At 52.2% G+C, this 19,934-nt stretch overlaps 2 protein-coding genes across 4 annotated transcripts in view; one reads left to right on the top strand and one right to left on the bottom strand.

Moving 5' to 3' along the window:
• SLC25A6 (solute carrier family 25 member 6) overlaps positions 1 to 19,934 on the bottom strand; it is a 266,945-nt gene that overhangs the window by 177,267 nt on the left and 69,744 nt on the right. The gene's annotated exons all lie outside the window — the stretch shown is intronic.
• CSF2RA (colony stimulating factor 2 receptor subunit alpha) overlaps positions 422 to 19,934 on the top strand; it is a 34,047-nt gene continuing 14,534 nt past the window's right edge. Inside the window, exons 1-7 of one of the 3 annotated variants that reach the window (XM_059679292.1) lie at positions 422 to 545; positions 5,562 to 5,672; positions 7,299 to 7,441; positions 10,404 to 10,527; positions 11,958 to 12,087; positions 13,100 to 13,275; positions 14,686 to 14,819. In XM_059679292.1, coding sequence (XP_059535275.1) covers positions 5,597 to 5,672; positions 7,299 to 7,441; positions 10,404 to 10,527; positions 11,958 to 12,087; positions 13,100 to 13,275; positions 14,686 to 14,819 — 783 coding nt within the window. In that variant the 5' untranslated portion in view covers positions 422 to 545; positions 5,562 to 5,596. Of the gene's footprint in view, positions 558 to 5,561; positions 5,673 to 7,298; positions 7,442 to 10,403; positions 10,528 to 11,957; positions 12,088 to 13,099; positions 13,276 to 14,685; positions 14,820 to 19,934 lie in introns of all 3 variants that reach the window. The other 2 variants (XM_059679291.1, XM_059679293.1) reach the window with 2 other exon arrangements.

The raw sequence follows: 19,934 nt of genomic DNA, 5'->3' as shown, positions 1-19,934 counted from the left end.
CATGCACACACGCACACATGCATATGCACAAGCACACATACACACATGCACACACTATCACACACACACTCACTCACACCCACTCACACACACACATACACACACACAGAGACACACACACACACTCGCGCACACATACACACTCACACAGACACACACGTGCACACACAGACACACACAGATACACACGTGCGCACACACAGAGAGACACGTGCGCACACACACTCACGCACACACACTCACACACACGCACACACACTCGCACACACATACACACACTCACGCACACACACACACTCACGCACACACACACACAGACACGCACGTCGCGTGGGCTGGCACGGCCCAGTCCTCTCGCCAGGACAATGAGGAAGCGTGGCCGCCAGACAGGAAAGGGGAGGTATTTAAGGAGACACGGCAAACTCTCAGGATCCATTCTCCGCAGGCCCCCGGGGGTCACTGTCTGGGGGGACGGTCAGATGGGGAGGCGCCAGGAATCGGGGTGAACCGAGGCAGGTGGCTGGAGGAGAGCTTCGTGCCGTCGGGTAAGCCGGTCCCTGGCTTTGGGGTCCCCCAGCGTGTCCCCCAATGTTGCCTAAGTTTTCTGCGTCTGTAGCTGCGGAGGGAGGGTCAGGCTCCAGCTCAGAGCCAGTGGCTCTAGTAGCCCAGGGGTTTGGGGGTGCCTTTTCCCGGTCTCAGGGAGCCCCAGGAATTAGCCGGGCTCATGGGGGAGCTGGGCAAATTCCCCAGGAGGACAGGCCTGGCCCCCAAACGCGGGAGGATTTGGAGGCAGAGTGTCTGTGGGGTTGTAACCGGGCCAACAGGAGAAATCAAATCTCACGCAGACACTGCGGTGGTGGCTACTTGGCGGATTTATTTTATTTTATTTTAAAAAATATTATATGGCCCAGCCCCGGCCGGTGTGGCTCAGTGGATAGAGCGTCGGCCTGCGGACTGAAGGGTCCTGGGTTCGAATCCCGGTCAAGGGCACAGGCCCGGGTTGCGGGCTCGATCCCCAGTGGGGAACGTGCAGGAGGCGGCCGGTCCGTGATTCTCTCTCCTCATGGATGTTACTCTCTCTCCCCCTCTCCCTTCCTCTCTGAAATCAATAGAAATATATATTTTTTTTAAAAATAAAAATATATATGATAGGGCCCTTTATTGACTTTTACTCTTCTGTTGTTGTTGTTAATTCTCACCTGATATTCTTTCTTTGATTTTTAGAGAGAGTGGAAGAGAGAGAGAGAGAGAGAGAGAGAGAGAGAGAGAGAGAGAGAAACATGGATGAGAGAGAGACACCTCGATGGGTTGCCTCCTGAACGCTCCCCAACCAGACCAGGGCCTGGGTCCGGGAGGAGCCTGCAACCGAGGTCCCTGCCCTTGACCGGGAATCGAACCCGGGACCCTTCAGTCCGCAGGCCGACGCTCTATCCACTGAGCCACACCGGCCGGGGCGGCTGACAGCCATGTTATGTAGAAGCCCTTGGAAATCCTGGCAGAGAGGGAGGCCAGACAGGGTTAGAGGTGTCCCTGGGGTTGGGCCTTGGGGTTTTATCCTGTGTCTTGGCTGAGGGCCTCCTCGAAGGTCGAGTGTCAAGGTCACACAAGGTCCGACAGCATCTCAGATCTGACTCACAATCTGTATTTTTTAAAAAATATATTTTTATGGATTTCAGAGAGGAAGGGAGAGAGAGAGAGAAAGATCCATGAGGAGAGAGAATCACGGACCGGCCGCCTCCTGCACGCCCCCCACTGGGGATCGAGCCCGCAACCCGGGCCTGTGCCCTGGACCGGGATTCGAACCCGGGACCTCCTGGTTCATCGGTCGACGCTCAACCCCTGAGCCAAGCTGGCTGGCCGAGCCTTTGTTCCACTTATTGATAAAATCATGGGTTGTGTCCTATATGTGCCCTGATCGGGGATCGAATCTTACACACTCCAACCAACTGAGTTACCCGGCCAGGGTCTGAGTCGGGTACTTGAAAAGGGAATATTTTAGCCCTGGCCGGTGTTGCTCAGTGGGTAGAGCGCTGGCCTGAGGACTAGAGGGTCCCGGGTTCGAATCCCGGTCAAGGGCATGGACCTGGGTTGCGGGCACATCCCCAGTGGGGGGCGTGCAGGAGGCGGCTGATCGATGTTTCTCTCTCATCAATATTTCTAACTCTCTATCCCTCTCCCTTCCTCTCTGAAAAAAATCAATAAAATATATTTAAAATTTAAAAAAGGGGAAAATGAAAAGCTTTCATTTTTTGCTCCCTCTCCCTTCCTCTCTGAAATCAATAAAAAGATATATTTTTTAAAAACAGAAATAGAGAGAAAAAAATTTAAAAAGCGTTTATTTATTCATTTTTTTTTCCCAAGAAAACAATCCCGACATTATAACCCACCGTTCATGTTTAAGGGGAGATGATTGTATGGATTTGGGGGGGCAGAGGAGGAGGTGTATGTAGGAGTTTTTTGGGGGTTTTTTTGAAGTCGAGTTTAGAGAAGTTCAGAGCTTGCCTAATCCCGGCCAAAGGGAACTTGGGTTGAAAAGCATGGAAAGAGGAACTCTGGGAGGTAAGCAACTTGGGGTTAAGCAATGTCGGGGGGTCCCTTCGCTTCCTGGGGGGCGGAGGGCGTGCAGGGCGGCCTCTGAAAAGAGGAGATGAGGATGCAAAGATGCGGGTGGGGGGGCGCGGGGTGCATCTGCCAAGCCCCACGGCGACACCCCAAAAGTCCTAGGTCTCCGGGGAACCCCCCAGGCCCCCCCAAGATCAGGGTTGCATGGCTGGGTGGAGCGGGATTGGGGCGATTCCGGTTTCCCCGTGGCTCACGGATACGAGTTACCTGGGCGGCGGAGACCTCGCAAGGCCTGTGGTCTGCGGGTTTTTAAGTTCCCCCTTATGGGAGAAAGTGGGGTTCCCTGTGCAGGGGGAGGGGAGAGGAGAGGAGGGGAGGTTGGGAGGCTGGGGGGTTGGGCCTCAAGGGGTGCACGGGACCAGGTGCCCACACAGGTGAGGGGGCGATGGTGGGTGGTCCCCGGTCGAGGGCAGGAGCCGATATGCAAATGGTCGTCACGCCATCGCGCCCTCGCGCCAGAGACAGGGGACCGGAGGCCGCGACCTGATATTTCTTTCTTTAAAAAAATTTTTTCTATTGATTTCAGAGAGGAAGGGAGAGGGAGAGAGAGAGAGAGAAAAACATCCATGAGGAGAGAGATACACGGACCGGCCGCCTCCTGTGCGCCCCCGACTGGGGATCGAGCCCGCAACCCGGGCCTGTGCCCTTGACCGGGAATCGAACCTGGGACCCTTCCGTCTGCAGGCCGACGCTCTATCCACTGAGCCACACTGGCTGGGGCAGGTGATGGGGGGTGGGCTGGGAGGGGTCAGGGGGGACATATGTCATCTATTCAACCAGAAAGAATTATTTTAAAAATGAAAAAAATAGCCCTGGCTGCTGGGGCTCAGTGGGTAGAGCGTTGGCCTGCAGACTGAAGGGTCCCGGGTTCGATTCCCGGTCGAGGGCACACACCCGGGTTGTGGGCTCCATCCCCAACCAGTAGGGGGCGTGCGAGAGGCATCCAGCCAATGATTCTCTCTCCTCTTCGATGTTTCTCTCTCTCCCTCCCTCTCCCTTCCTCTCTGAAATCAATAAAAAATATATATTTAATAGATAAATAAAAACCAGGTGCCTGTATCTGTGGGCTCCTGGCTCCTGGCTCCCCCCCACCAGGTCCTCACGGGCGAGTCCACGTGGGTGGGTGGCGGGCGGGGAAGTGGGGAGTGGAAAGCAGAAGCCACAGGCGTGTCTATGGAGGAAGAGGAGGAGGAGGAGGAGGGGACTTTAGAGAAATGAAACGAGAGCCGGGGAGAGGGCGTGGCTGGGCCGGGCCGCACCCCGGACCCTGGGACAGAGAGAAAGACGGGCCCTTGGATTGGACGTCGAGGGTGAGTAGCTTCCCCTGCATCTCTGTCCAGAGGCCTGGCCACCCCCCGGATAACTGGCCATCTTCCCACTCCTTCGACCCTCCATGCGCCTGAACATGGGCACCCATTCTGGGTCTCTCTTTATTGTTTTATATTTCTACTGATTGACTGATTGATTGATTGATTGATTAACTGACTAGAGGCCCCGGTGCACAAATTTGTGCACCATTGGGGTCCCTCGGCCTGGCCTGCGGAGATCGGGCTGGAACTGGCTCTCCGACATCCCCCAAGGGGTCCTGGATGGCGAAAGGGTGCAGGCCAGGCCGAGGGACCCCACTGGTGCACGATCGGGCAGGGGAGGGACGCGGGAGGTTGGCCAGCCAGGGAGGGGCCCCGGGAGGGCTCCAGGGCGTGTCCGGCCCGTCTCGCTCAGTCCCGATCGGCCGGACCCCAGCAGCAAGCTCACCTACCGGTCAGAACATCTGCCCCCTGGTGGTCAGTGCACGTCATAGCAACAGGTCGACAAGTCGACTGTCCACCCCCTGGTGGTCAGTGCACGTCACAGCGACTGGTCGACCAGTCGACTGTCTGCCCCCTGGTGGTCAGTGCACGTCAAAGCAACAGGTCGACAAGTCGACTGTCCACCCCCTGGTGGTCAGTCAGTGCACGTCATAGTGACTGGTTGACCAGTCGACTGTCTGCCCCCTGGTGGTCAGTGCACGTCATAGCGACTGGTCGACCCGTCGACTGTCTGCCCCCTGGTGGTCAGTGCACGTCACAGCGACTGGTTGACCCGTCGACTGTCTGCCCCCTGGTGGTCAGTGCACATCATAGCGACTGGTCGACCAGTCGTCTGTCTGCCCCCTGGTGGTCAGTGCACGTCATAGCGACTGGTTGACCCGTCGACTGTCTGCCCCCTGGTGGTCAGTACACGTCATAGCGAGCAGTTGAGCGGCCTTAGCATATCATTAGCATATTACGCTTTGATTGGTTGAACGGCTGACCGGATATCATATCTTAGCATATCAGGCTTTTATTACATAGGATTTTGTATAACAGAATATTATAAAGATTAAGTTACGAAATTTTTATTGAAACATTTCTTACAGCCCTGACCGGTGTTGCTCAGTGGCTAGAGCATCAGCCTGCTGACTCAAGGGTCCCGGGTTCGATTCCAATCAAGGGCATGTGCCTTGGTTGCAGGCACATCCCCAGTGGGGGGCGTGCAGGAGGCAGCTGATCGATGTTTCTCTCTCATCCATGTTTCTAACTCTCAATCCCTCTCCCTTCCTCTCTGTAAAAAACCAATAAAATATATTTTTTAAAAAAACATTTCTTTCAGACACTTCTATTGGCTGAGCCAGAAAAATATTCATTGTGGGGCGCGAGTTCGACATGTTTGCTTTAGAAAGAGAGGAAGTCGGAGAGACAGAGAGAGACACCTGGATGGGTTGCCTCCCGCCCGCACCCCGACCAGGGCCCGGGTTGGGGAGGAGCCTGCAACCCAGGTCCATGCCCTTGACGGGGAATCGAACCCGGGACCCTTCGGTCCGCAGGCCGACGCTGTAGCCACTGAGCCACACCGGCCAGGGCTCCGTTGATGATCAGAGAGAGTGGGTTTGCTGACAGTGTGACTCTCTCTCCATCCAGGCAGCTCCCTGACCCTCGGGCCGCCCCCACCCCCCATGGGTCCCCTGGTGAGAGCCGCCCTGGTCCTGACGCTGCTCGACCCGGCGTGTCTACTGACCCAGGAGCCCCGGGGTAAGTACAGCTACGTGAGCGACTCCTTTCTGCCACTCAAATTCATTTATTTCTCATTTTTAATTTTTTTTACACATATATAGGGTGTCCCAAAATTCACGCAAGAAGTCATTTTGAGGGAAAACACAGGTTTCTAATGAAAAATTCTAAATTTTTAATTGATTCATAAAGTAGACAGTCTAGGGTTATGAATGGAATAGGACATCGTGTCAATGACCTCCACGGCTTTGCTGGCACAGACGCACTCTTTTGTTGAAATTTAACAGCCTTTGAATATGGGATATGTATATAGTGGATAGATAGATAGATAGATAGATAGATAGATAGATAGATAGATAGATAGATAGATAGATAGATAGATAGATGATAGATAGATAGATAGATAGATATAGATAGATATATAGATAGATAGATAGATAGATAGATAGATAGATAGATAGATAGATATAGATATAGATATATAAAGAGTGTCCCAAAATTCACGCAAGAAGTCATTTTGATGGAAAACACAGGTTTATCATTAAAAATTGTAAATTTTTTATTGATTCATAAAGTAGACAGTCTAGGGTTATGTATGGAATAGCACATTGGGTCAATGGCCTCCATGGCTTTGCTGTCACGTACACAATCTTTCGTTGAAATTTAACAGCCTGAATATGGGATATGTATATAGTGTATAGATAGATAGATAGATAGATAGATAGATAGATAGATAGATAGATATAGAGATATATAGATATAGATATAGATATATAGATATATAGATATAGATATAAATATAGATATAGATATAGGTATAGGTATAGGTATAGGTATAGGTATAGGTATAGGTATAGGTATAGACATAGACATAGACATAGACATAGATATATAAAGGGTGTCCCAAAATTCACGCAAGAAGTAATTTTGGTAGAAAACACAGATTTATAATGAAAAATTCTAAATTTTTTATTGATTCATAAAGTAGACAGTCTAGGGTTATGTACGGAATAGCCCATCGGGTCCATGGCCTCCCTGGCTTTGTTGGCACATACACACTCTTTTGTTGAAATTTAACAGCCTTTGAACATGGGGTATGTATATAGTGTATTTATATAAAGAATGTCCCAGAATTCACGCAAGAAGTAATTTTGGTAGAAAATACAGGTTTATCATTAAAAATTGTAAATTTTTTATTGATTCATAAAGCAGACAGTCTAGGGTTTATGGATGGAACAGCACATCAGGTCATTGGCCTCCACGGCTTTGCAAAACCGCGGTCTCCTTTGGTCTTCCCTGTCCCTGCTCCTGGGCCATCATTGGTCCTTGGTGATGGTGATCGAATCGAAGGGATTGACATCAAAGGGCAACAGATATTGGAATCCGAATCGATCAACCGAGTCCAATCAGGCTTTTATTTATTTTTTCGTTGTTGTTGCTGTGAACGCTCACGCAGAATTCAAATCCTGCGTGAATTTTGGGACACCCGATACTTGTCAATACTTGTCAATAGGGTAAATACGTAAAATAATAATAATAATAATAATAATGATGATGATGATAATAATAATAATAATAATAATAATAATAATAATAATAATAATAAAACGGTCGTTTCTGAACCTGGGCACCTCGCCCGTCCTTCAGGCCGTCCGACCGTCACGCCCGCCCCCAGCCTCCACGTCACCTTCGACCCCTGGAGGATGAACTTGACCTGGGCCTGCGGCGACAACACGACCTCCGTCCAGTGCGAGATGCGGACCAGGAAAAGGGGGCCCGTGACCGTGAGGGTACGTGGACCCCAAGTACGCGCCTTTGGGATCCCTCACTGGGACCCCCGTTAGCCTAGACTCGGGGGAGACCACAGAGATGGATTTGGGGAAACGCGGCCCTGGCCGGTGTGGCTCAGTGGGTAGAGCGTCGGCCTGCGGATGGAAGGGTCCTGGGTTCGATTCCCGGTCAGGGCACAGGCCCGGGTTCGGGCTCGATCCCCAGTGGGGGGCGTGCGGGAGGCGGCCGGTCCACGATTCTCTCTCCTCATTGGTGTGTCTCTCTCTCTGAAGTTAATCTACACTAATAAAAGAGAAAAATGGTAATTGGCGTACGGGGATACCCTTTTCATTGGCTAATCAGGGCTATATGCAAATTAACTGCCAACAAGATGGCAGTTAATTTGCATACGTAGGCACAATGCAGGGAGGCGAAAGGGAAAGCAGGAAGAGGCCCCCTGCCACTGACAGTGATCGGAAACCCAGGGGGGAGCTAAGAGCTGGGGGGCAGGGCAAAGGCGCCCCCCAGCCATGATCGGAGAATCAGGTGCCTTTGCCGCCCTGGCCAGTGATAGCAGGAAGTAGGGGTGGAGCCAGTGATGGGAGCTGGGCACGGTTGAAGCTGGCAGTCCCGGGAGCTGGGGGTCCCGTGCCTGGGCCTAAAGCGAAGCCCACGATCACGGGGCCGCTGCCGCTGCGGGTCCCCGCTGCCCGAGCCGGACGCCTAGGCCAGAGGCGTTAGGCCTGGGCAGGGGCGGAGCCTGCAACCGCGGGGAGCTGGGGGTCCCCTGCCCAGGCCTGACACCTCTGCCGGAGGCCTCAGGCCTGGTCAAGGGGCCGATCCGGTGATTGGTGATCGGAGGGTGATGAGGGTCAACTCCTCTGGCCGAGGCATCAGGACTGGGCGGGGGGGCGGAGCCAGTGATTGGGGGGAGATGGGGGTCCCCTGTCCAAGCCTGACACCTCTGGCCCAGGCGTCAGGCTGGGCAAGGGGCCGATCCTGCGATTGGAGGGTGGTGGGGGTCTACGCCTGAGGGCTCCCAGGATGTGAGAGGGGGCAGGCTGGGCTGAGGGACACTCCCCTCCCCACACACACCCAGTGCACGAATTTCGTGCACCGGGCCCCTAGTATATATATAAATAGCCTAATATGCTAATTACACCGGACGTCCTTCCAAACAACCTTCCAGACGACGCCAGGCTGTGAGAGAAACCAGGGTCCCGGGTGCCAGAGGGAAGCCGGTGCCGGCAGCCGGGGCAAGGGGGGCCTGCTCTTGCATGAATTTCGTGCACTGGGCCTCTAATATACATATATATTTATTTGTAGTTATATACATTTATATACATTCATGTATTTTATATATTTTATATATTTTTATATATTTTCATATATTTTGATATACTTTTATATTTATATGTATATATTTTTATATATTTTTATATTTTTTCATATATATTTAAATATTTTCATATATTTTTATATATTTTCATATATTTTACATACTTTTCTATTTATATGTATATATTTTATGTATTTTACATATTTTTATATATTTTCATATATTTTATATATTTTATATATTTTTTATACTTTTATATTTATATGTATATACTTTATATATTTATATATTTATATGTATATATTTTTATATATTTTATATATTTTATATATTTTCAAATATTTTATATATTTTTATATATTTTTATATATTTTCATATATTTTCAAATATTTTATATATTTTTATATATTTTATATATTTTTATATATTTTCATATATTTTATATATTTTTATATATTTTCATACATTTTATATATTTTATATATTTTTATATATTTTCAAATATTTTATGTATTTTTATATATTTTCATACATTTTATATATTTTATATATTTTTATATCCTTTTATATATACAATATCTTTAAGGGGATTTCTGGTGACATGACCTTGATCTGACCTTCTCCCCTCGCCCGCCCACCCATCTGCGTTCCCCCCCCCCCAAGGTGTCACGGGACCCCCACCCACAGAAGGAACACCGGGTGGGGAATAGATTTTACAACGGGAGCCGGGCGCCGGGAGCCGGGAGCCGGGAACGGGGAGCCGGGAGCGGGAGCCGGGAGCCGGGAATGGGGAGCCGGGAGCCGGGAGCGGGAGCCGGGAGCAGGGAACGGGGAGCCGGGAGTCGGGAGCCGGGAGCGGGAGCCGGGAGCCGGGAGCAGGGAACGGGGAGCCGGGAGTCGGGAGCCGGGAGCGGGAGCCGGGAGCCGGGAACGGGGAGCCGGGAGCCGGGAGTCGGGAGCGGGAGCCGGGAGCCGGGAGCCGGGGATGGGGATGGGGAGCCGGGAGCTGGGAGCGGGAGCCGGGAGCCGGGAGCCGGGGATGGGGAGCCGGGAGCCGGGCACCGGGTGCGGGAGCCGGGAGCCGGGAGCCGGGAGCCGGGCACCAGGAGCGGGAGCCGGGAGCCAGGAGCCGGGAGCCGGGAGCGGGAGCCGGGAGCCGGGAGCCGGGAGCGGGAGCCGGGAGCCGGGAGGCGGGAGCCAGGAGCCGGGAGCCGGGAACGGGGAGCCAGGAGCCTGGAGCCGGGAGCAGGGAACGGGGAGCCGGGAGCAGGAGCCGGGAGCAGGGAACGGGGAGCCGGGAGCCGGGAGCCGGGAGCGGGAGCCGGGAGCCGGGAGCGGGAGCCGGGGATGGGGAGCCGGGAGCTGGGAGCGGGAGCCGGGAGCCGGGAGCCGGGCGCCGGGAGCGGGAGCCGGGAAGGGAGAGCCGGGAGCCAGGAGCCGGGAGCCGGGAAGGGAGAGCCGGGAGCCGGGAGCCGGGAACGGGGAGCCGGGAGCCGGGAGCCGGGAACGGGGAGCGGGAGCCGGGAAGGGAGAGCCGGGAGCCGGGCACCGGGAGCGGGAGCCGGGAAGGGAGAGCCGGGAGCCGGGAGCCGGGCGCCGGGAGCCGGGCCCCCCGTCCTCACCCCGGACCTGGTCGTTGCAGCCCCCGAGGCGCCGCTGCCACTGCGCGTTCCCCGCCGCCGCCCTCCACCAGGGGGCGACCTTCTCCGTCACCGCGAACCTGGGCCCCCGACCCGTCACCGCGGAGCTGCACTTCGCCAACCCGGGTAGGAGGCGCGGCCCGGGGCCTGTGGCCACCGCGTGTCCATCGCGTGGCCATCGAACGAGACGCCCCCGCCCCCCCCCACTCCCCCGGGCCCGGCCGGTGTGGCTCAGTGGTTAGCGCCCACCTAGGCACCAGGAGGTCTTGGGTTCCGTTCTCGGTCCAGGGCACGTACCTGGGTTTCGGGGTTCGATCCCCGGCCCTGGACCGGGCACGTGCGGGCGGCAATCGTTCAACGGGTCTCTCTCTCTCTCACCCCCTCTCTCTCTTCTCCCCCTTCCACTCCCTCTAGAAATCAGTGAACACACACACCCAGAGGTGAGGATGAAACGCAAATGTTTAGCCCCGGCTGGTGTGGCTCAGTGGATGGAGCATCAGTCCTCGGACTGAAGGGTCCTGGGTTCGATTTCCGGTCAAGGGCACAGGCCCGGGTTGCGGGCTCCATCCCCAGTAGGGGGCGTGCAGGAGGCAGCCGGACCCTGATTCTCTCTCATCACTGATGTTTCTATCTCTCCCTCTCCCTTCCTCTTTGAGTTCAATAATATATCTATATCTATATCTATATCTATATCTATATCTATATCTATATCTATATCTATATCTATATCTATATCTATACCTATATCTATATCTATATCTCTATATATCTATATCTATATCTATATCTATATCTATATCTATATCTATATCTATATCTATATCTATATCTATATCTATGTCTATACCGAGTGGCCAGATTATGATGGCCACCCCATCAGTCCTTCATTGAAACATCCAAAAATATTGAATATTGAAAACTCCCTAAGCAAATACTCTCAAGGTTTTATTATTATTTGCATAACTACTTCACTTCATAGTATTGATTGGTGGTCATCATAATCTGGCCACTCAGTATATATATATTGTGTGCATATACATATATCTATATCTATATCTATATCTATATCTATATCTATATCTATATCTATATCTATATCTATATCTATATCTATATCATCTATATCGATGGATAGATAGATATTTATATATTTATATATTTATATATAATATATATTTATACACATATAAAATACATACAAAATTTTTAATCAATGGAAAAAATGTCCTCAGGTGAGGATTAACCACAACAAACCAAATTAAAAGAAATTTATCTCTAACAAGAAAATGTTAAAAAAAAAAAAAAAAAAGTCCCAGATTTCACTTCCTTTGAATCCGTGTTCCCAGACGTGAAACTGCAGAACCACGGGCCGGTTCCCTTTTGCAGATTTTGCGGAACAGGCTTGTTCTCTGTCCTGACGGCACGCACCCGCCTTTCCATAAACCGTCCACGAAGGTTCCCTTTTCTCTGTATCTTCGCTAAAACACCTCACCTCTTCCTTTTTTTAAAAAAAAAAACAAACAAAAATAAAAATATCGTTTCTTGTCTCTGCCCAGGTGGGCAGGGCACAGCGGCCCACAACGTCTCCTGCCTCATCTACCAGGCGGATTTCATGAACTGCACGTGGGCCAGGGGTCCGGCCGCCCCGGAAAACGTCCAGTACTTTCTGCACATCCGAGACCTCCAGTAAGTGACATGCTTCCATTTTCACAGAAACGGGGTTGTTTTTTTTTTGTTTTGAATATATGTTATTGATTTTTTTACCGAGAGGAAGGGAGAGGGATGGAGACTTAAAAACATGGATGAGAGAGACACATCGATCGGCTGCCTCCTGCACGCCCCCGACTGGGGATGTGCCCGCAACCCAGGTCCATGCCCTTGGCGGGAATCGAACCCGGGACCCGTCGGTCCGCAGGCCGAGGCTCCGGGGCGAGTCCAGCCGGTCTGCTGGACTCCAGCAGCAAGCTAACCTACCGGTCAAAGCATCCGCCCCCTGGTGGTCAGTGGACGTCATAATGACTGGTCGACTGTGTGCCCCCTGGTGGTCAGTGCACGTCATAGCGACTGATTAATCTGTCGACTGTCCGCCCCCTGGTGGTCAGTGGACGTCATAGCGACTGATTAATCTGTCGACTGTCTGCCCCCTGGTGGTCAGTGCCCGTCATAGCAACTGATTAATCTGTCGACTGCCCCCTGGTGGTCAGTGCCCGTCATAGCAACTCATTAATCTGTTGATTGCCCCCTGGTGGTCAGTGCACGTCATAGCGACTGATTAATCTGTCAACTGTCTGCCCCCTGGTGGTCAGTGCCCATCATAGCGACTGATTAATCTGTCGACTTCCCCCTGGTGGTCAGTGCCTGTCATAGCGACTGATTAATCTGTCGACTGTCTTCCCTCTGGTGGTCAGTGCCCGTCATTGCGACTTGTGGCACAGTCAGACACTTAGCCTATTAGGCTTTTATATAGAGAGATGATGTATAACAGGATCTTGTAAAAATTAAGTTACGAAATCTTTACGATAACGTGTCTTATCTACAGTTCTATTGGCTGGGCCGCAAACGTATTCGTTGAGGGCCGCACGCGGCCCGCGGGCTGCGAGTTTGACACGCTGGACGCGCGGGAAGCGTCGAGCTCACAGAAACAACCGTGATAAATGCCAAGGTCCTCATGTTGCCCCGACACCTCGGCCTCTTGCAGGTCAGGGAGCGCGAGGGAGTGTCCCCATTACCTGAGAGACGCAAGGACCACCCACGTGGGGTGTCACCTCCAAGGGGCCACGGAATTCCGTTCGGAGATTTACATCCTCATCAACGGCACCAGCCCCAGCGCCAGCATCCAGTTCTTTGACGATAGGTTGATATTAAAGACAATAGGTAAGGCCCTGGCTGGTGGGGCTCAGTGGATAGAGCGTCGGCCTGTGGACGGATGGGTCCCGGGTTCGATTCCCGGTCAAGGGCACGTGCCCGGGTTGGGGGCTCGGTCCCCAGTCGGGGGCGGGCAGGAGGCGGCCGATCCCTGATTCTCTCTCATCGTGGATGTTTCTATGTCTCTCTCCCTCCCCCTTCCTCTCTTTGAAATCAATCCTATATAATAAAAAGGCTAATCCGTAAATTCTCCCCTTGACAGGGAGTTCAAACGGGAGTTCGACCAGGGGGTGGGGCGGCGAGCCATCCTCCCGCATCCCCTCCCCCTCGCCGGCCCAGCCCGGTCGGCCCCACCTGGGGCAGGTCAGCCTCACCCGCATTCTGTGCAGAAATTTGTGCACCGGGCCGCTAGTGAAAATTATTTAAAAAATAAATAAAATATCCATTCACAAAACACTTTTGCAGCCAATGAATTTGTAAAATAAAAGACACTAGTTAAGAAACAGGATGTGTGATTGAACCACGGCTTGTCTATATACTAGAGGCCCGGTGCATGAAATTCGTGCACTGGTACGGTTCCTACCAGCTGCCGGCTGCTGGCTGGGGACACCCTCCCTTCTCCCGGCTGGCCCTGCCCCTGGTCAAACTCCCGGATGACCTCCCAGTTGAGTGGACAATGTGCATACTACACTTTTATTATATAGGATATCAAAGTCCAATTTGCTTTGAAATCTGCAGAGGGTTCCTGGGTGGCTTAGAACAATGAAAATGTATCTTATCGTCCTGGAGACCAGGCGTCTGAGATCCAGGGGTGCCAGGGCCACGATCCCTCCTGTCGATCCTGGAGACGGGGTGTCCCAGGGCCCTGCTCCCTCCTGTCGATCCTGGAAACCGGGTGTCCCAGGGCCCTGCTCCCTCCTGTCGATCCTGGAGACCGGGTGTCCCAGGGCCCTACTCCTCCCTGTCAATCCTGGAAACCGGGTGTCCCAGGGCCCTGCTCCCTCCTGTCAATCCTGGACACCGGTTGTCCCAGGGCCACGTTCCCTCCTGTCGATCCTGGAGACCGGGTGTCCCCAGGGCCCTGCTCCCTCCTGTCGATCCTGGAGACCGGGTGTCCCAGGGCCCTGCTCCCTCCTGTCGATCCTGGAGACCGGGTGTCCCAGGGCCCTGCTCCCTCCTGTCGATCCTGGAGACTGGGTCTCCCAGGGCCCTACTCCCTCTGGAGGTGCCATGGAGGGTCCCCCCCGTCTCCCCCAGCGCCTGGGGCTCCAAATGTCCCCGGATGGTCCTCCAGGCTCTCACCTTCTGGGTCTGACCTCCTGGGTCTCACTTCCCAGGTCTCGCCTTCAGGTTGTCCCCTCTGAGGGTCTCACAGGAGACACCCCGGCTCACGGGGCACACCCCGGTCTCTCCTCCCAGAAATCTACGACCCCCCCGGCAACATCACCGTCCACTGCAACGCCTCCCAGTGCCTCGTCCAGTGGGACACCCCCAGGATCCGCGTGTTCCTGTCCAACTTGGAGATGGAGTACCAGCTGGACATCCACAGACAGGTGGGTGAGGGCCACTGCACGCTGGACCGTGTATGACCGAGTGCTGCAGGGCCCTGGACCCCAGAGAGCTGGAGGGCTCCCCCAGGGCCCCGAAGGAGGGTCTGGGACCCAGGAAGGGGAGAGGACACTGCTGGGATGCAGGGTGGTGGGGCGGAGGTGGGGAGAGGTGGTCCTCAGGTGAGGGGCACCCCAATAGCAGCTCCAATGAGAGAGACACAGCTCCAAGCGTCCATGAAAGTCCTCAGGGTGATGGTGGAGAGGCAGACGCAGTAAAAGGAACATGATGACCAATAGTTAGACGAGGAAAGACCAATAGTTATACGTCCACCTGGACCCAGTGTAGACGAGGAAAGACCAATAGTTATACGTCCACCTGGACCCAGTGTAGACGAGGAAAGACCAATAGTTATATGTCCACCTGGGCCCAGTGTAGACAAGGAAAGACCAACAGTTATACGTCCACCTGAGCCCAGTGTAGACGAGGAAAATCCAATAGTTATACGTCCACCTGGAACCAGTGTAGACGAGGAAAATCCAATAGTGACACGTCCACCTGGGCCCAGTGTAGACAAGGAAAGACCAATAGTAATATGTCCACCGAGGCCCAGTGTAGACGAGGAAATACCAATAGTTATACGTCCACCTGGACCCAGTGTAGACGAGGAAAGACCAATAGTTATACGTCCACCTGGACCCATGTAGACGAGGAAAGACCAATAGTTATACGTCCACATGGACCCATGTAGACGAGGAAAGACCAATAGTTATATGTCCACCTGGCCCCAGTGTAGACGAGGAAAGACCAATAGTTATACGTCCACCTGGGCCCAGTGTAGACGAGGAAAGACCAATAGTTATATGTCCACCTGGACCCAGTGTAGACGAGGAAAGACCAATAGTTATATGTCCACCTGGACCCAGTGTAGACGAGGAAAGACCAATAGTTATACGTCCACCTGCCCCCAGTGTAGACGAGGAAAGATGAATAGTTATACGTCCACCTGGGCACAGTGTAGACGAGGGAAGACCAATAGTTATACGTCCACCTGGGCCCAGTGTAGACGAGGAAAGACCAATAGTAATATGTCCACCGAGGCCCAGTGTAGACGAGGAAAGAACAGTAGTTATACGTCCACCTGGACCCATGTAGACGAGGAAAGACCAATAGTTATACGTCCACCTGGGCCCAGTGTAGACGAGGAAAGACCAATAGTTATACGTCCACCTGGGCCCAGTGTAGACGAGGAAAGACCAATAGTTATATGTCCACATGGACCCATGTAGACAAGGAAAGACCAATAGTTATACGTCCACCTGGGCCCAGTGTAGACGAGGAAAGACCAATAGTTATACGTCCACATGGACCCATTTAGACGAGGAAAGACCAATAGTTATATGTCCACCTGGCCCCAGTGTAGACGAGGAAAGACCAATAGTTATACGTCCACCTGGGCCCAGTGTAGACGAGGAAAGACCAATAGTTATATGTCCACCTGGACCCAGTGTAGACGAGGAAAGACCAATAGTTATATGTCCACCTGGACCCAGTGTAGACGAGGAAAGACCAATAGTTATACGTCCACCTGCCCCCAGTGTAGACGAGGAAAGATGAATAGTTATACGTCCACCTGGGCACAGTGTAGACGAGGGAAGACCAATAGTTATACGTCCACCTGGGCCCAGTGTAGACGAGGAAAGACCAATAGTAATATGTCCACCGAGGCCCAGTGTAGACGAGGAAAGAACAGTAGTTATACGTCCACCTGGACCCATGTAGACGAGGAAAGACCAATAGTTATACGTCCACCTGGGCCCAGTGCAGACGAGGAAAGACCAATAGTTATACGTCCACCTGGGCCCAGTGTAGACGAGGAAAGACCAATAGTTATACGTCCACCTGGGCCCAGTGTAGACGAGGAAAGACCAATAGTTATATGTCCACATGGACCCATGTAGACAAGGAAAGACCAATAGTTATACGTCCACCTGGGCCCAGTGTAGACGAGGAAAGACCAATAGTTATACGTCCACCTGGAACCAGTGTAGACGAGGAAAGACCAATAGTTATACGTCCACCTGGGCCCAGTGTAGACGAGGAAAGACCAATAGTTATATGTCCACCTGGACCCAGTGTAGACGAGGAAAGACCAATAGTTATACGTCCACCTGGGCCCAGTGTAGACGAGGAAAGACCAATAGTTATACGTCCACCTGGACCCATGTAGACGAGGAAAGACCAATAGTTATACGTCCACCTGGACCCAGTGTAGACGAGGAAAGACCAATAGTTATACGTCCACCTGGGCCCAGTGTAGACGAGGAAAGACCAATAGTTATATGTCCACCTGGACCCAGTGTAGACGAGGAAAGACCAATAGTTATACGTCCACCTGCCCCCAGTGTAGACGAGGAAAGATGAATAGTTATACGTCCACCTGGGCACAGTGTAGACGAGGGAAGACCAATAGTTATACGTCCACCTGGACCCAGTGTAGACGAGGAAAGATGAATAGTTATACGTCCACCTGGGCACAGTGTAGACGAGGGAAGACCAATAGTTATACGTCCACCTGGGCCCAGTGTAGACGAGGAAAGACCAATAGTTATACGTCCACCTGGGCCCAGTGTAGACGAGGAAAGACCAATAGTTATACGTCCACCTGGACCGAGCGTAGATGAGGAAAGACCAATAGTTATACGTCCACCTGGACCCATGTAGATGAGGAAAGACCAATAGTTATACATCCACCTGGGCCCAGTGTAGACGAGGAAAGATGAATAGTTATACGTCCACCTGGGCACAGTGTAGACGAGGGAAGACCAATAGTTATACGTCCACCTGGGCCCAGTGTAGACGAGGAAAGACCAATAGTAATATGTCCACCGAGGCCCAGTGTAGACGAGGAAAGAACAGTAGTTATACGTCCACCTGGACCCATGTAGACGAGGAAAGACCAATAGTTATACGTCCACCTGCCCCCAGTGTAGACGAGGAAAGACCAATAGTTATACGTCCACCTGGGCCCAGTGTAGACGAGGAAAGACCAATAGTTATACGTCCACCTGGGCCCAATGTAGACGAGGAAAGACCAATAGTTATACGTCCACCTGGGCCCAGTGCAGACGAGGAAAGACCAATAGTTATACGTCCACATGAACCCAGTGTAGACGAGGGAAGACCAATAGTTATACGTCCACCTGGGCCCAATGTAGACGAGGAAAGACCAATAGTTATACGTCCACCTGGGCCCAGTGTAGACGAGGAAAGACCAATAGTTATACGTCCACCTGGACCGAGCGTAGATGAGGAAAGACCAATAGTTATACGTCCACCTGGACCGAGCGTAGATGAGGAAAGACCAATAGTTATACGTCCACCTGGACCCAGTGTAGACGAGGAAAGACCAATAGTTATACGTCCACCTGGGCCCAGTGTAGACGAGGAAAGACCAATAGTTATACGTCCACCTGGACCGAGCGTAGATGAGGAAAGACCAATAGTTATACGTCCACCTGGGCCCAATGTAGACGAGGAAAGACCAATAGTTATACGTCCACCTGGGCCCAGTGTAGACGAGGAAAGACCAATAGTTATACGTCCACCTGGACCGAGCGTAGATGAGGAAAGACCAATAGTTATACGTCCACCTGGGCCCAGTGCAGACGAGGAAAGACCAATAGTTATACGTCCACATGAACCCAGTGTAGACGAGGGAAGACCAATAGTTATACGTCCACCTGGGCCCAATGTAGACGAGGAAAGACCAATAGTTATACGTCCACCTGGGCCCAGTGCAGACGAGGAAAGACCAATAGTTATACGTCCACATGAACCCAGTGTAGACGAGGGAAGACCAATAGTTATACGTCCACCTGGGCCCAATGTAGACGAGGAAAGACCAATAGTTATACGTCCACCTGGGCCCAGTGTAGACGAGGAAAGACCAATAGTTATACGTCCACCTGGGCCCAATGTAGACGAGGAAAGACCAATAGTTATACGTCCACCTGGGCCCAGTGCAGACGAGGAAAGACCAATAGTTATACGTCCACATGAACCCAGTGTAGACGAGGGAAGACCAATAGTTATACGTCCACCTGGGCCCAATGTAGACGAGGAAAGACCAATAGTTATACGTCCACCTGGGCCCAGTGTAGACGAGGAAAGACCAATAGTTATACGTCCACCTGGACCGAGCGTAGATGAGGAAAGACCAATAGTTATACGTCCACCTGGACCGAGCGTAGATGAGGAAAGACCAATAGTTATACGTCCACCTGGACCGAGCGTAGATGAGGAAAGACCAATAGTTATACGTCCACCTGGACCCAGTGTAGACGAGGAAAGACCAATAGTTATACGTCCACCTGGGCCCAGTGTAGACGAGGAAAGACCAATAGTTATACGTCCACCTGGACCGAGCGTAGATGAGGAAAGACCAATAGTTATACGTCCACCTGGGCCCAATGTAGACGAGGAAAGACCAATAGTTATACGTCCACCTGGGCCCAGTGTAGACGAGGGAAGACCAATAGTTATACGTCCACCTGGACCCAGTGTAGACGAGGAAAGACCAATAGTTATACGTCCACCTGGACCCAGTGTAGATGAGGAAAGACCAATAGTTATACGTCCACCTGGGCCCATGGAGACGAGGAAAGACCAATAGTTATACGTCCACCTGGACCCAGTGTAGACGAGGAAAGACCAATAGTTATACGTCCACCTGGGCCCAGTGTAGACGAGGGAAGACCAATAGTTATACGTCCACCTGGAACCAGTGTGGACGAGGAAAGACCAATAGTTATACGTCCACCTGGACCCAGTGTAGACGAGGAAAGACCAATAGTTATACGTCCACCTGGACCCAGTGCAGACGAGGAAAGACCAATAGTTATACGTCCACCTGGGCCCAATGTAGACGAGGAAAGACCAATAGTTATACGTCCACCTGGACCCAGTGCAGACGAGGAAAGACCAATAGTTATACGTCCACCTGGACCCAGTGTAGACGAGGAAAGACCAATAGTTATACGTCCACCTGGACCCAGTGTAGACGAGGAAAGACCAATAGTTATACGTCCACCTGGGCCCAGTGTAGACGAGGGAAGACC

Source organism: Myotis daubentonii, chromosome X, assembly GCF_963259705.1.
Source record: "Myotis daubentonii chromosome X, mMyoDau2.1, whole genome shotgun sequence".
NCBI lineage: Eukaryota > Metazoa > Chordata > Mammalia > Chiroptera > Vespertilionidae > Myotis > Myotis daubentonii.
This window is presented reverse-complemented; position numbering and strand designations above follow the sequence as displayed.